This window comes from Pseudorasbora parva, chromosome 5, assembly GCF_024679245.1.
Source record: "Pseudorasbora parva isolate DD20220531a chromosome 5, ASM2467924v1, whole genome shotgun sequence".
Classification (NCBI taxonomy): domain Eukaryota; kingdom Metazoa; phylum Chordata; class Actinopteri; order Cypriniformes; family Gobionidae; genus Pseudorasbora; species Pseudorasbora parva.
This window is the reverse complement of record NC_090176.1, coordinates 43,279,184-43,294,932: the sequence shown is the minus strand read 5'-3', so window position 1 is coordinate 43,294,932 and position 15,749 is coordinate 43,279,184. Positions and strand designations below refer to the sequence as shown.

The window sequence follows — 15,749 nt, the reverse complement described above, 5'->3', positions numbered from 1 at the left end:
TTGTACCAAACATGTCATCTGCTGCTCTTTTGTTTTTAAATGTTCCTGAATTTGTCACTTCTGTAGGATGTCTCGTTGATTATAATTACAGTTCAGGTACTCCTTGTCTTTGGGGTTTAAGCTGTGGCTCTCTCTTCTGTTCTTAAGTTTTGTTCCTGTGATCAGATGAGCTTAGCTCTGTTATTTGCTTCATCAAAAAAGCTGTGAGCTTGTGAATTAAAATGACTCTTCAAAGAACAAGTACTGTTGACCTCTGGAGGGAGACATATCATATGATAAACTTCAGTTGCCTGTTTTATATTTTTGGCTTATTTAAGTTTTTCTTCTCTTTATTTAGAAGAAGAGAAAGTCACCATTTTCGACCAGACAGAGGTGAACTTGGTGGCATTCCGTCGAACGATTTACCTCGCCATCCAGTCAAGGTGAGTGTGTGCGATGCGTCATGTGATCCGGTGATACTGTCGTCTTCATTTCATTTCGCTTCTGTCAGCAGAATGGGAGCAGCTCTATAAGCCACCAGAAATAGTTTGTGCAAAGGCTTATTTTGGCTGGAATTGAAAAACAACCTACATTTGAGATCCCATGTGCAAGAGATGAGGCTATTTTTTTTCTTGTTTTTTGGGACCACAGCTCCTGATACCCTCGAGGGCCCCAGCATGCAGATTAAATTAATAATGTTTCAGATTAGTTGTTTTTAATTGAATTTTGCCAGCACAGAGCAGCAGAAGTGCCATCACAGATCAAAAATTGCTGTGGTGAAAGACTTCAAAATTAGCTATCCTTTGATATCAAGAGTGTTTGAAAACTGTTTAAACAACAATTCAGGGGCTGATTGACGAGAGTAGGAGGAAGGCAGCATGAGTCTATTTCCCTTGACATCACAGGACTGTTTCACAGTATGACTGTCCTCCTCATGGGCATGGAGCGGGAGTTTTTCAGCTTTTTGACAATATTTAATTAATATATATCTTGATATTGGTATTTGGGTTGTTGATGCATGGCATGCCCATGAGCTTTTTAATCATAATAAAAAATAATAATAAATATAAAAAAACATCAGTTTTTAATATTAATTTAAGTTATTTAGGTTTTTTATGTACAAGGACAAGTATGTTTTTTTAGTTTCTGTTCACCTTTTTGCTTTAGTTTAAATAATTCTGTGGTGTGAAAGATGCATTTTTACAAGTGCAGATATTCCATGTAGTCTCTCAATATGAGCATCCCTAACATAGTGCCTCATGGCCGTTACTCATGACATAGGCTACCCAACTCTTGATTAGTCTTTTTAAACTACTTCACTAAACGCTCCCATGTTACGTGACTTTTCTTCCTTTTGTATTTCAAAAATGAAATACAAAAGGAAGAAAAGTCACGCTACATGGGAGCAGTTTAGTAAAGTACCCACCCCACGAGAGACAACACTGCCGACATACACTGTAGACATGCATCATGTTGAGTTTAGCTGCACATTATAATGATTACCTGCTATTCAGTTTAAATTAATTCTTGAAACATTAAGGCTCAGTGTTCAAAGACAAGGTGTAGATTAAGCCTGTAGTAGGACATAGTAAATGAGTACATTTAATTAGCTTTTATAAACATGCCTTAGAAAAAAAAAGTTGCTTTTTTTTAAAACAGCTCAAACATGCATTTTAGTCTGGGTCTAGGCTTAAGCATTGTCTGTGAACCCAGGCAAAAAGGTTTTGCTGTTATGTTAGTGTTAATAATTTATAGACTGTTCTTATCGATGAGTTCAATATCTATAGTTATAGTGTGCGTTTCGCTGTTTTTAAACTTTTATTTATGCTCGAATGTTTTTGTATCTGAAGTCAGTGGACGAATTGGTTCATTCTAAATAGTAAAAATTGGAAGTTTTTTTTTTCTTTCTTTCTGGTTAGAGTTCAAACTTCTAAGGTTTCCGTAGTCCGCTTGTAGTGAAAAAATTTAATAAAAATACTGCAAAGTATAAATCTTCTAATAAGCTATAACAGAGCTGGCAACTTTGGAAACTCAAAGCACTGCAATTTCATCTGTTTGCAAGGTAACTAAATTGTATATATAAAATAATTTTAATTACAGCTGTCATGTTAATTTATTTTTTATTCATTATGTACACTATTTAAATTGATATTCAGAAACCGATGTAGTTACATAGGCTGCTACCATTTTATATGATGTTTAACTTTTATTAGACCAAAATAAAATACTTCATAATATTGTTTTTTTTTTTTTTTTAAATGGGAGATATCACTTCTATTCTGAATTTCTAGAATGCAGTTTAATTTTTTAGTCTGCAAAACAAAGTAAATTGCATAAAAAATATAAACAACGTAAACTTAGGAATAAAGAAATATCATATCAAGATGTGTAATCACGAAAACTTGACAAAATTACGAAAGTAAGAATAAATTGTTTTACCGGGAACACATCTTTAAAGCGTCTACTTTTGCGTAGTCTTGTGCTTAAAGAATGGTTTAAAATCACATTAAAATGCACACACAGAAATCGATAAGCAACATTTTAAATTTTAATTCTGCAACAAGTATTCGATTCCTGATCTTAAGTAGGCCTATCCAATTCCAGAATTGAAATCAGTTTTCTATTCCTAACCCTACTAACTACTAGTCTATAGAAAATATTTAATTCATGCTATTGCATGTGAATAAATGTGTATAGTAATTATGAGGCTATGTGAGAAATATTTGTAATTTTTGTCTTGATATTGACGATGATCGTATGGTAATTGACTTATAATCTACATCATGATACCTGCGAGACATCATCGATATACCCAGCCCTACTCCGCTGTGTGTGTGTTTATGGCTCTGGACTCCCGGGCAGCCTCACAGCTTCCCATTTTCACTTCTATTGGCCTGAAGCTTTAAAAAGGCTTCCATCGTGGAAAGCACTAAACCTTTCAGCGCCTCGAGGCTGCCTAGCACTCGCGCGTCAAAGATGCAGTAGAGGCTGTTTTTGTATTTACAACTTAACATTCAAAAACAGGCTTTGCATGCATACCAGCTTCATTTAATCTGTGTTGTTAAGTGAATGCACTCTGTATTTGATCACAGCTCTATGGTACCATGTCAAACGTAATATGTGGCTGTGAAGAGGCTTCTTTCATTCAGTTTCTGTATATGTAGCAAGTCTTTAAATATTTCACCAGCTGGGAGTCGACTGGCTTTCTTTATGTCTTTAAACTTGCCTGCTGGCAGCTGGATCCCCCTCTTAAAACAAACCTGGTGTCTCACATCGCTCTACTGCAGCTCAGTGTGGGGTCGCCTGGTTCTACCTTCTCTCTCTTAACTGCCCCGAGTGCAGAAAGAGGGCAGAGATAAAAGAGAGAGGCACAACAATGGTTCTCACTTTCCCTTTCTATAAACTGCCTTTGAGGTCGGGATGAAACTGATTTGGCCCACAAATCCCTCGCCCGGAGGCGAGGCGAGGCTTGTGTATGGACAGGAAAAAGTATGACCCAGTAGGAAATTAGATTAGCCCAGCTATTTTTCTGTTGAAATCAAGTGTGTTCAGTTTGTGGCACAACCCTGTGATTCCCATAGTGGGGTTTCTTTCTTTTATATAGTGAAGAGGAAATGATGAGGAGAGGGTAAAGAACAACTTCTGTAAGTTTGGCCATTTTTACATTGTTGTAATCTACTGTTCAAACATTAGAGGTCTGCATTATATTTTTTCTTTTTTAAGAAATTAATGCTTTTATTTAACATGAATGCAGTAAATTGATAAAAAATATTTAACGCTTAAGATTTCTTTTTAATCATTAATGCTGAAAACAGCATTTTTTATGGTTTGATGAATAGAAAGTCCTCAAAGAACAGCATTTATTTAAAAATCTTTTGTATCATAAATGTCTTTACTGTCACTTTTGATGAATTTATTACATCCTTGCTCTATACATTTTTTTTTCTTCCAAAAAATCTTATGGCTTTCACATTTTTGGAACAATAGTGGATGACCAGGAACATTTATTAAGTAAATAGTGGTTTTTTTTTATTTTTTTAATTTTTTTTTTTTATTATTATTATTTTTTAAAGAAGGATGCATCAAAGGAAATGAAAATTTGTCATTTATTCAATTTAATACATCTTTGCTGTTTAAAAATATTAATCCATTTCAAAAAATAAAATCTGTACTGTAGTCTATGACCAGGAATGTTTATTACAAATGTAAATATCCATTTTTAAAGAGAAAGTTTACCTAAAAATAAAATTTGTCATCATTTATTCACCCTCATATCGCTCCAAATGACTGACTTGCTTCAATAAGACAAAAATCATTGTTAACATTGTCTTCCATCATATGGAGAAAAAAATAAGACGTTACTCAAAATATCCATTATCCACAGAAGAATGTCATACAGTTTTGGAACGACATGAGGGTGACACTGTTGACAGTGTTGTTTGATTCAATGGTGCACTGTGTATAGTGCTGTACTCACTGTGTACTGCTGAACTGTCCAGTCTTTCAGTTGATGTGAATTGGGACTTTGTTGAGTGACATTTATATGGATTTTGTCCTAGGGGCTAACTGTGCACCATGGGACCTGTAGTGTCAAGTCTAGCCACCACATCTCTCTTTTTGGCTGTCCTTGCCCTTTGAAGTGGTAATGGCACAACATTCAAACAGTAAAGAAGTAGAGCAGAGTGAACTTTATTTAGAACTGAAATAAAATAGTCATGGAAATTCTAGTTTGGTCAGACTTAACCACACTCCCACTCTATAAACTAAAGCATTTAGCAGAGTTGGTTTCTCATGCTGTTTTGGTTTGTGTGCAGGAGTGATTAGTATCTGTGGGCGTTACATGAATGTTTGTCAGCAGTTTGTGAAACTAACTGATAGATGCAGAATTCTGGCAGAAATGTCGGAAAGAGATGTGAGGCTCAAGACCACTGCTTTAGTTTGCTTTGTGCTGACACACAGCCTTGAAAAACTTGGATCTAAACAAACCCTATTTAATTAAAATGCCAGTATTGAGTTAAACATTATGGGGTATAGTCATCATCTGTCACAGGTTTCCAGACTCCGACCAATGGTCGTATTTTGTGATCTTTTTTCCTGCTGGTGCGACTACATTTTGTTAGAGGTTACACCCATCAGTGCGCCCATCAGTTGCCCATTTGATAAGAGCTGCCATTTCTGTTACGAAACATCAAATGGCAAACGAGTGGAACAGATCTGTGCTACTTGTTTGAACTGCGATGATCTAACTAAGTTAACCAATGGTATTTTGAAAGAAATAGTCATATGTTTATTTTATTTTTATTTTTTTACATTATTCACCTCAGGGCTCGGACAACCTTTTGACAGTGAAATTCAAGCACTTTTTAAGTGCTTCACACTCGTGCTTGCGGCTGCGAAAGGAAAAACAATAGTACTTTTATGATTAAATTAGCTTAATGATAAATATCCCTCCAAGCCACCAAATCAGGTGCTGGTGGCACTATCTGTAGAACTTAGTGGCGCTGATGCCACTGCTCTCTAATGTTAGTCTGGAGCCCTTTGTCATCTTGGCTGATTCATTATAAACAAATTGTCTTAAAAGTGTTACATTTCATACAGATTCAGTTGTATTCTATATTGATTAATTTATAGATATGTCAGGTATAGTACATCAAGTTTTCTGAAGGAAAACAACTAATTCTGTAAACTATACAGGGAGTCAGTAGGTACCACATTACTATAAAACTATTTGTTTACCAACACTTAACTGTATTATTATAAAAACTTCCTGTGATTTAAGTTTATAATTGTATAATTAATTATTTTTCTATTTAATTTTTTTGTTATATTTTGTGCTGTAACTAGTAGTAAAGCAGAATAAATTATCCATTCACATGCAGGTTCGCTTGATCTGAGGTGGCAAAAGCAATCTGTCACACCACATTAAAAGGTGGCAAAGGGTTATTTATTGTTTAAATTTCATTACAAAATAGAATGAATTCTGAAAGACTTTGTTTCACATCAAAAGTAACAAAACGCACAGCTTAGTGCTATTTTTGGATGGGATGTGTTCTACAGTGATCTGTTCTTTCATAAACTGAAAACAGCATAGACTGGATATTGGATTCTTGGGAATAAAGGAATTGATAGCGGTTCATAAGTTGAGAAAGCAATCTTTAACACACACACACGCACACACTTGCCAGAGACCTGTTTCACATCTTGGCTGGTTCATTATAAATAATTCTGTGTGTAAATCACAATCATCACATTAAATGTAGAATGCAAATTCATAGCATAGCTATAATGTCTTCATCCATGCTGCTACATATCCAGCAGCTCCACAGTAAACATTGTCCTAAAATGTGTCTAAAATATGCCTCAAAGTGAGAGAATCTTGGGCTGACCTTAAATGAAGCACTAGAGAGCCAACACAATCCCAGGACAGGCAAAAGGGTCAGCCTGCCTAAGATAGCAAGCATGATTTCTCCTTAGAGTGAACACATTTTGTAATGTCTTGGGTTTTAGGGCTGTATTATTATTATAATCATGGTGCTAACCTTCAAAAGATGCTTTGCTTTGATTTGCTTAATTTGAATAGTCAGGTTCATATGTAATCTATATTACATTTGATTTATTATGTGGTGCAGTTGCATGTAATGTATTAAAATGATATGCATGTCATGGGATCTGGTTAAACTCAATGTGTTAAATTTCATTAGCACATGAGATGCAGAAGGTGACGTTTTCATGTTTTTTCTTCACAGCTTGGACTTCGAAGAATGCGCCCACAAGTTGATAAAAATGGATTTCCCCGAGAGCCAGACGGTACGTAAATAAACGCTGCTGTTCTCTCTTAAATCCTGCAGATCTATGTTGCTTTCCGTGTCCCTGCACACAGCTGTTTATCGGAAGCTTTTAACTTCATCTAAATATTTGTTTTTGGTCTCAGAGGTAATTTGTGCCTTTGTGGTCACTTGGGAAGCATTTGTCATCTTAATATCCTTGTTTTGCAGTTTCACAGTGGGAAAAAAAAGGGCTGTTTTGGCTAATGGCATCTGGGTGTTCCCTCCTGTTTTAACTGATCAAATGCCTTTCTCCAGAAATGGCCCGTTTGTGATTGTCACCCTGCTGTTTTTACGAATCAAACTGGAATTCTGTGCCAGCAGCTCATCAGTTTGATGAAAAGTCTTGTATTTGATTTGTCAGCACATTTGTGGCAAGTGCTGGACTAGGGCTTGGTTATGAGTAGAAAAGTCACAGTCATGACACCATGTCACCTTTTTTGAATTTGACCATTGGTGGCTGTGATTTACAGGTTTGGCCATTGCAGCTCTTTCATTGATGTTGGCTTTCTAAAGTTCTCTGGTCTGTTTTTGTGGAAACGCAGTCTTGAAGGTGGATATTGAGTTTTGCTGTCACGTTTTTCTGTTCATTCTATCTAACTCTGTCTTATCTGTTACTGCACTATATCTGCACGATTCTGGATAAATTAAGAATCACAATTTTATTCTTTTTTGACAGTATTTTTTGCTGCGGTCTATTTCAAATGTTAAAAAAAAAATCAGTTTGATTGCATGATGCAATGCCTCACTTATAAATATTTCACTTGTTTCATAACTGGATGAATTTTGAAGGAATCTCATGAATGAATGAACGAATAACATGCATATATTTTTTTTTAAGTCACTTTTCCCCCTACTGGTAAAAAAACATATTTTTTTGCAATGATTATTTCTCATTTTGACTATTGCTTGACTACCTGGTCTCTTGCATGCCCAGCAACACTCCGAACAATAGAAAGTCTCTACAAAAAAGCATTAAAAATATTTGATAAAAAAACAGTATCACATCATCACTGTCATGTTTTGAAAAAACATAGACTATTGGGTTTTCAGAATATGATAAATTTGAAAATGGCCTGTCAGATTTACAAAGTTTTACATTCCCTCGCTCCTCCACCTCTGAAGGATTTTATCAAAACTAAAGATTCTTCACAAAGGACCACGCGCGCCTCCACCAGAGGAGACTTGATAATACCCCACAGGTATACCACCTTTGGACAGACAGTTCTGTCTGTCCGAGGTGGGAACATGTGGAATAGTCTTCCTCTAACACTGAGAGAATGCCCTACATATAGTTTGTTCAAAGTCCAATTAAAAAAATGGTTATGGGCAAAGTTGCACACATTAGTGAGTATGTTGCGTCGTATTTTAACTTTTGTATTTCGTCTTGTGCATATGGATGTATTTCTGATGACTAATTAATTTTTTATTTTTATGTAAATATATTTTATAGGACATTAGATAACGGTTGTTTTTGTGAGCTATGTGACCTTAGCTCGTGGGACTACGGATGGAAATTAGCCCTCGGCTACAATCCGGCATGTTTACATGCATGTACTCCATGTTGTGTTCATTAACATGCACTGTCCCAATCAAATAAATAAATAAATAAATAAATAAGGTGTAATTGATTCAATCGAAATTTAATTAAATTCCGATTGCTACCATGGACATCAGTGTTTTTGGCCCAACTGAGTGTACTTAAGTGATAATATGAATATTTGTAATGTGGTTAAAAAGAGTTTGTAAAGTTGTTTCATACCTATATCAAAATTGCTGTATATATCTGTTCCGGTGTGAACAGGATCGAACCCCCTTTTTTATGTATCAGGCAAGGAAGGCAGTGCCTCAAAAACTTGGAGAAAATAAGCCATATGAATGCTTAAAAAACACTAACGTGATGAGATGTATACTTGGTCTTAATTAAAAGGACATTAATTAGATGGTATAGTTAATGAGTACAAAAATAATTGTATTTGGGGTCTCTCTTTTTTTATGTATTGTGCTTATTTAACCAGGACAATGTGACAACGTTAAGGCTCGGTTTCAGGATTCAGGATTAGGCCTTAGTTCAATGAGGGCATTTAAAGGGGTTGTTCACCCAAAAATGTGGGTGTTTATCTGCTTTCCCCCAGTGCATCCAAGATGTAAGTGTGTTTGTTTTTTCAGTAGAACACAAATTAAGATTTTTTTTACTCCAACCGTTGCTCGTAAAATGCATGTCAAAGGGTTCTAATTGCCCTGGGGTAAGTGTATAAACATCAAATTTAAATTTTTGGGTGAACTATCCTTTTAAGTAGCTTTTATAAATTTGCCTTAAAAAAAGGCATTACTGGTGTGTATTTTGAGACAAATAAATGACACTGACATATTTAAAGCTATCTAGGTGCCAGTTGCTTTTAGTTAAAACGGCTCAAACATGCATTTTAGTCTGGGACTAGCCTTAAGCCTTGTCTGTGAAACTGGAGGAAAGTGTGACTGAGACTTTAAAACATACAAGCAAATAGTAAATAATAAAGAGGAATAATTAAACCTATTACAGGCAATAATCATAGAGTGCTTTGAGTATCTAAGTGTGGTTTTATTTATCCAGGCAAGAGCATTGTGTGATTTTTCTCTTACACAGGTTTACTGCTGTTTGATTATTACTGATGCCATCATAGACAGCGGGAGATCTAATGGGCTTCATTCACACTAATGCACAGATCTATTTTTACATATCAGATGTTTTATCCTGTCTGTTCGATCCATTAACAGATTTAACTGACTGTTTACATTAATTTCACATCATAAAAGCGTTTTGAGATGCAAGTGCTTTTAAGCACTTACACAGAGTTGCACAGAGCCGCGAGCCCTCTTCACAAAGTATGTGAGGATTTGAAAGCAGCTGTCTGTCAGTGTCAGTGAGTTTCGTGTATTAATGAAAAAAAAAGAAATACTCCATTTCAAAACAAATACACTTATATCGAGTTATATATCCAATGTCATCAAAGTCTGAAGACTGAGATGGATGTTCTTTTTAGTTTTTTTTTAGTTTTTTCATTTCAAAAGAAAATACACTTATATTGAGTTATATATCCAATGTCATCAAAAGTCTGAAGACTGAGATGGATGTTCTTTTTAGCTATATACTCAGGCCTACTCTAAACAAACTGGTTTTCTTGGCTCTTAGCCTGTTAATCTGTCCGTTTGACCTTTTAAAAGAGATGAGGATAACCGGATTCGATCCCCTGGGTCTATACTGCCGCCTTATTCCAAATATGGACTATCCTTTTTAGCTGGTGCAGTACAGATTAGTCTGTATGTTGTCCCTTGAGCATATATGTAATGTCAACATCATTCAAGGCAGGGATCATTTGTGTTTTTTGGCCATTTTTGAAATGACTTCCGCTAAGGCAAACTGTATCAAATAAGATGGGATTGTAAGAAGTCCTGAAATAGAATAGAACCCCCTTACCCCCACCACCACATCTGCTGCTATTGGCCATTTGAGAAAAGAGCCAGTGAGGTGCACAAGATGGAAACATTGTGTTTGTAGGCCTGAGGGAGATTGTGTAACAGGGGTAGCATCCTACAAATGTCTTCTTTATCGCTTCGCTCCAGCCCTCAACACAGGCTCAGGAGCAGGTCAGGGGGGGAGAGGCATCTACTTATTCCTCAGCATACAAACATATGTCAGCTGTGCTGTGGGTGACATCACTACAGCCGCCTACTCTCTTCTCCAAATCTGCTGTCTTTGGCTCAAAACTTATCAAAAACTAATCTTAAATCTAGTTTAAGTCAAGATTTATCTAATAATTCTGTAACTTTAAACCTTGTTTACAAATAAGCAGGTTTATGTTTAAACCCTAATTTTTAAATTCTTTCATTTATATTGAAGATAATTAACTTTAATCGTGTTGCTCTATAACTTTAAATCTCAATTAGGGCTGATTGGCTAATTGGACAAACAGTGGGTGTGTGTTATTACCAATAGAAAATGAAAAATAAAGCTTATTGAGCGGGCAGTGTGAGGGTCATGGTGGCCCATAAACGTACACCTGCTATCGAGTCTGGGATGCCGATCCGGCATTCATCTCGATGCCGTAAAAAGAAAAAAAGATAGGAATATATTTATCATTTAACAGTGGTGATGAATTGAGCATCAGTGGATGCTGCCTCGCCATGGTCTCTCTATGTAGCAGTTTATAAAGACAACTGACATTTTACAATTTTATTTCCTTTATCGGCAAGAGCTACTATTGTCAGAGAGAGATTCTGGTTGTCAATAAAGAAGGAAAGGGATGGAATATTAACATTGCTGCTGTTTAATTATAATGGCAAATATATCATGGCGGTGAAAATGATTTGTAAATGGAGGTTTGAATCTGAGGTTAGAATTCTAATCTCAGATATGCTAATCTGTGTTTAAATTAAGTGGTGCAACACAACAAGATTTAAAATAAAGCCAAACTCAACAAATCCTAGATTAGCTTTAAACTGTGCTTAATTTAACATTATTTATAAAACCCACCCTTAAATATATATGGCATGAGCACTTCCATCTATTTATGTATTGATTTATTAGCTTACACCCAACCTTATCAGCATAATAAAATAGTCTTGTCAATTTGTTTGATTTGCTTTTTTGTATAATAAAACCAGGCAAGATTTGGTTTAAATATTTGTATTATATACAATACAGGATTTTCATAAAAAAAAAAAAAATCCTCCCTACCCCAAAAATAGAACGATAAGGGAACATTCACAACCGTAAAACAAATAATATTAATAGAAAGTCAATATCAGCACGATTGTGATTTGACTATAGGTATAAGGCAGCAGGTAATCACAGTGTTCTGAAATACAGCCATATCACACAAGTATGTAAGTAAATCATTGTCTTTATAAACTCTTGTGCAGAACTACATCCTTCCGCCATGGATTCAAAATTCCAAGTTGACAGTTTAACAGTTGTGACCAAAATGTTATTGTAATAGTAATATTTCTTATTTTGTTAAATATTATTACTTAGCAATAATAATAATTATTAGTCAAATGAATATACAAGCACAAAATGTTGAATGTAATGTGCGCCAATGTATAAATGATTACCTCATTGCAAGGAAGTGCTTGTGTTTGCCAGTTTGTTGGTGGTGGGTCGTTTTCAGATCTCTCTCTGAAGCCAGAACTGGCAGAACATGGCTCCCATCCAGACCTACCACAGTCCTCTGCGTCATCTCTCTCTCTTACATACACACGCACACACACCTGAGCCTGGCTCAAACCCCCCAGCGTATGTGCAATACGAGGAAACACATCAACTGCTCTGGTTTCCTTAACATCACTGTTTGATAAATAAGTTATTATTGGAACTAGACATCTGAAACTGGGAATCTAAAGGTTTGGCTGGGGTTTCATTCAGCCAATTAAGTGTATGCTTTTATAGGCGTCTCAATGACATTAACATATAATGTAACAAAGCGTATCATTTTGGCCTGATTTGATATGTTAGTCTGAATTCTTTTTATTTTTATGATTGATGTTTTTTGGAGCATTTATCTTTAAAGGCGTTTAATGAGATGCAACAAACGCAGTCCCTTGTCTAGAGCGCGTTTTAATATTGCGGTATGAGCTGTCGCTGTGTTTCTTTCACACATACGGGTTCACGTCCTTGGAACCCACTGCGCTTTGTCCCTCCTGAGTTGTCGTACCAGAATAAACCGTCCTTTAGTCTTTGGTTACTGTAGTTTCTGCCCAGTGATCTGGCTTTGCTCCTAAATGCAGGGTTTCCACAGTCATGGAAAACATGGAAATATAAGGGAATTTTAGAACGGTTTTCCAGGCCTGCAAAAGTCATGGAATAATCAAGTCTTGTAAGGCACGGAAATGTATGGAGTAAATATACTTAATTTTTTGTAGTTTTCTAGATTTTATTTGTTTTAAAATATTGTACAGCTGTGAGCAAATCACTCCTTTGAGTTAGTTAAACTGGTCACAAGTCTGAAAGACTAAATAGTGAATTTAGATAGTTCTTTTCATTTATTCATTAATTCTAGTGGACATTGATTGATATGAGAAACTCTGATAAGAAAAACACCCCATTTGCCTAACCTTCATAGCTGTAATTCCAAGCTGGACATTTGTGGTGAACGTTTTCTGTCATTAATAAGATAAACTGTTCTGTTTTACGAAAATCCCTCTAGATGAGGTCATTGGCTTCTGCATGCCTTAAAGATTGCTATAAAAAGGTGGAATGTTGCTTTAAAATCCGTACAGCTGCTGCTGATTGGCAGGTGGTCCTGTTAGGGTGGAGATTGTTTATAGTCTGCAGCAAGAAGTCTACCACATGTTTGGTTTCCAGTTTCCACACATTGACAACAGCATTACAAAGACGAAGACCGACAGAACTCATTTGGAATTGAAACTTCCATCATTCCCAAAGTTCTACACATCCTTTGTCCCTTGTGCATTTAATACCTGTTTGTCTAATTTGTTGGTTGTATGCATAAGTTATCATTGATATTACTTTTGATCAATTCAAAACTTACTAACCCCAAACTTTTTAAACAGTAGCCTATATCTTTTCAGTTAACTTCTAGATAACAGGTTGTAAAAACTAGGAAGCCTTATTATTATTCACATCACATTATGCTGTCTACTCTGCCTAAGGTCCATGAAGCTGAGATGATTCACTGTTATTCAGCCTTCAGTTTAAAGAGATCATTTAATACATCACCCTTGGAAAAGTGAAGGCCAAAGCCTGGCATGTGAAAATATAAATGGTTTAACTTGCAGTGTAGATGTTTACATTGAAATGTCGAGGGCAGAAAGGATTGAAAACTTTACAGCCAGTCTCATAATTTCCATGCCGACACATCAAAAGTTTCCACTCCAAAAGATGATTGTACAATGTTTCATAGTGCGCACTTTCGATGAGGTTCAAGTGAAAATTAGCAAAGGCAATGACAATTGATGCGGAGCAGCCGCTGTCTGGCAGTCAAGTTGATGGCGCGATTATTAGTCCTGTGAGCAATAAACACATCACAAGTGCAGAATGAATCATGGGACTTCACAGATGGCCTGTTCATTATTCAGCCACATTTCTGCCTCCGCCCGCCTCAGCCGCATGGAGTACAAACGTATGGATTGAGTGCATCGAGCTGAATCACAACTGTGTTCAGTTAGCAGATAGATAATTCAGCTGCATGAGACGCTAATCGAATGATGATTTATTTCACAAAGAGCTGCTGCTGCTGCCATTGCCTTTGACACTGAGTGACAGGGAGAATGCATTAAGTGCAGGCAGGGATATGGATGACCGTTCATTTTGTTTATTTGGGGTGTCTTGCATACATAACTAATTTCACTCTTTCGCCGGAACTTGACTTGCATACAGCTGTTACCGGAAGCCAGTGATTATAGTTAATAAAGTTATAAGTATGGATACATTTCATACAAAAAGGCATTGCTTCGTCAGAAAGACCTTTATTAACCCCTGCTCATGGATTACTTCTGTGATGGGTTGGTGCTCATTTTTGGGCTTCAAAATCTATGGTACCATTTACCCCCATTCTAAAGCTTGAAAGAGCCAGGATATTTATTAATATAACTTTTTGTTTGGCTGAAAGAAGAAATTCATATACCCCTAGGATGGCTTGAGGGTGAGTCAATTATGGGATAATTTTCATTTTTGGGGTAGCTAACCTTACTCTTGCTGAGTAAAAGTATTTCTTTCCAAAAACATAAAGGTACTAAGTCTTCAAATCCCTAACCTGCTGAATGAACAGTAATTAAGCCAAAACCAATTTCACAATTGTTCAATACCACACTTAATTAAAGTTAAGCTGCAAGGTGGAAATTCTTTTGGCAGAGAAATGTGTGCATATATTCATATATTAGTGTTTAAGAGAAGTCATGGATACCAAATTGACTTTTTACTATTGATACCATTGGAAGAACTGGTATCATAATTTTTTTTCTTGTTTGATCGGCTTTTGTAGCAGTGTGCCTGTGCTTTTGACATCTTTGAGATAGCATACGATATTTATTCAGCATGTGCAGAGTATATTCCACACCCGGTTCGAGGGTAATAGAAAATACATTTCTCTTGCACATTGCTCTTTACCTGAACTTTCACTCCTTGGAGTTATTGATTGAATAGTTCCTCCAGCTTTTTCTTTTACATGGCAGATTTTCAACATGAATTTATTTGCCTGTCCCACAGAGGTAGATGTGTAAAACCCGGGCTGTACTCATCCACACAGAAAGAAGGCCATCATGCAGGATCCACTGCACATTGGGAATGCTGCTCCGTGTGTGACTGAGTTCACTTAATGTCCCACGTGCACCAATGATTCAGTCGAGACGTTTTATTTTGTGAGGTTTCAGTTGAGTGTTAGCAACAGAAGTGATAAGTTTTAGTTTTTTTGCTCTCAATATAGAAGTTTTATTGTGTTGTGGATATACTGGCGGTAAGTGGTTATTGATTGTCTGGGTTTCAGTCCTTGTGATATTTGTTCGATCTGACAGCGCTGCCAATTTTTCTTCAGAGGAAATGAAATAGGCTGCCGTGGTTTTGAAGTTACTTCAAACGGTAAAGCCCTAAATTTGTTTCTTTATGTTCTTCGTGTACTGCTGCTTTAATAAATGTTAATGGCATTTCATCATTTCTCTTCCATTTCTCTTTGCAGAGCAGATGGTTGGTCATCTGTGGCTACAGTCTTGCTGTGCATGATTAGATTTCATATCACGGACGCTCTCCTGCGCTCTCTTCGTCTCATATCACTCTTCAAAAATTACTAGTTTTTCCTGAGGGAATATCTTCTATCAGCTTCGTGTCAATCACAATCCGTCCATCATTCTGTAGTTCCTTTAGCTATAATGTATCCAAGCAGCCAAAGCAGATTGTAGTGGTATGAGATGTTGCACTTACAGTGAGGGCATGCGGAAGCTCGTCTGTGCCGC

At 36.3% G+C, this 15,749-nt stretch overlaps 1 protein-coding gene across 2 annotated transcripts in view; it reads left to right on the top strand.

Moving 5' to 3' along the window:
- The window catches only part of cwc22 (CWC22 spliceosome associated protein homolog), a 189,781-nt gene that overhangs the window by 161,628 nt on the left and 12,404 nt on the right, over positions 1 to 15,749 (top strand). For both annotated transcript variants that reach the window (XM_067444427.1, XM_067444426.1), the window contains exons 14-15: positions 338 to 422; positions 6,726 to 6,786. In XM_067444427.1, coding sequence (XP_067300528.1) covers positions 338 to 422; positions 6,726 to 6,786 — 146 coding nt within the window. The remainder of the gene's footprint in view (positions 1 to 337; positions 423 to 6,725; positions 6,787 to 15,749) is intronic.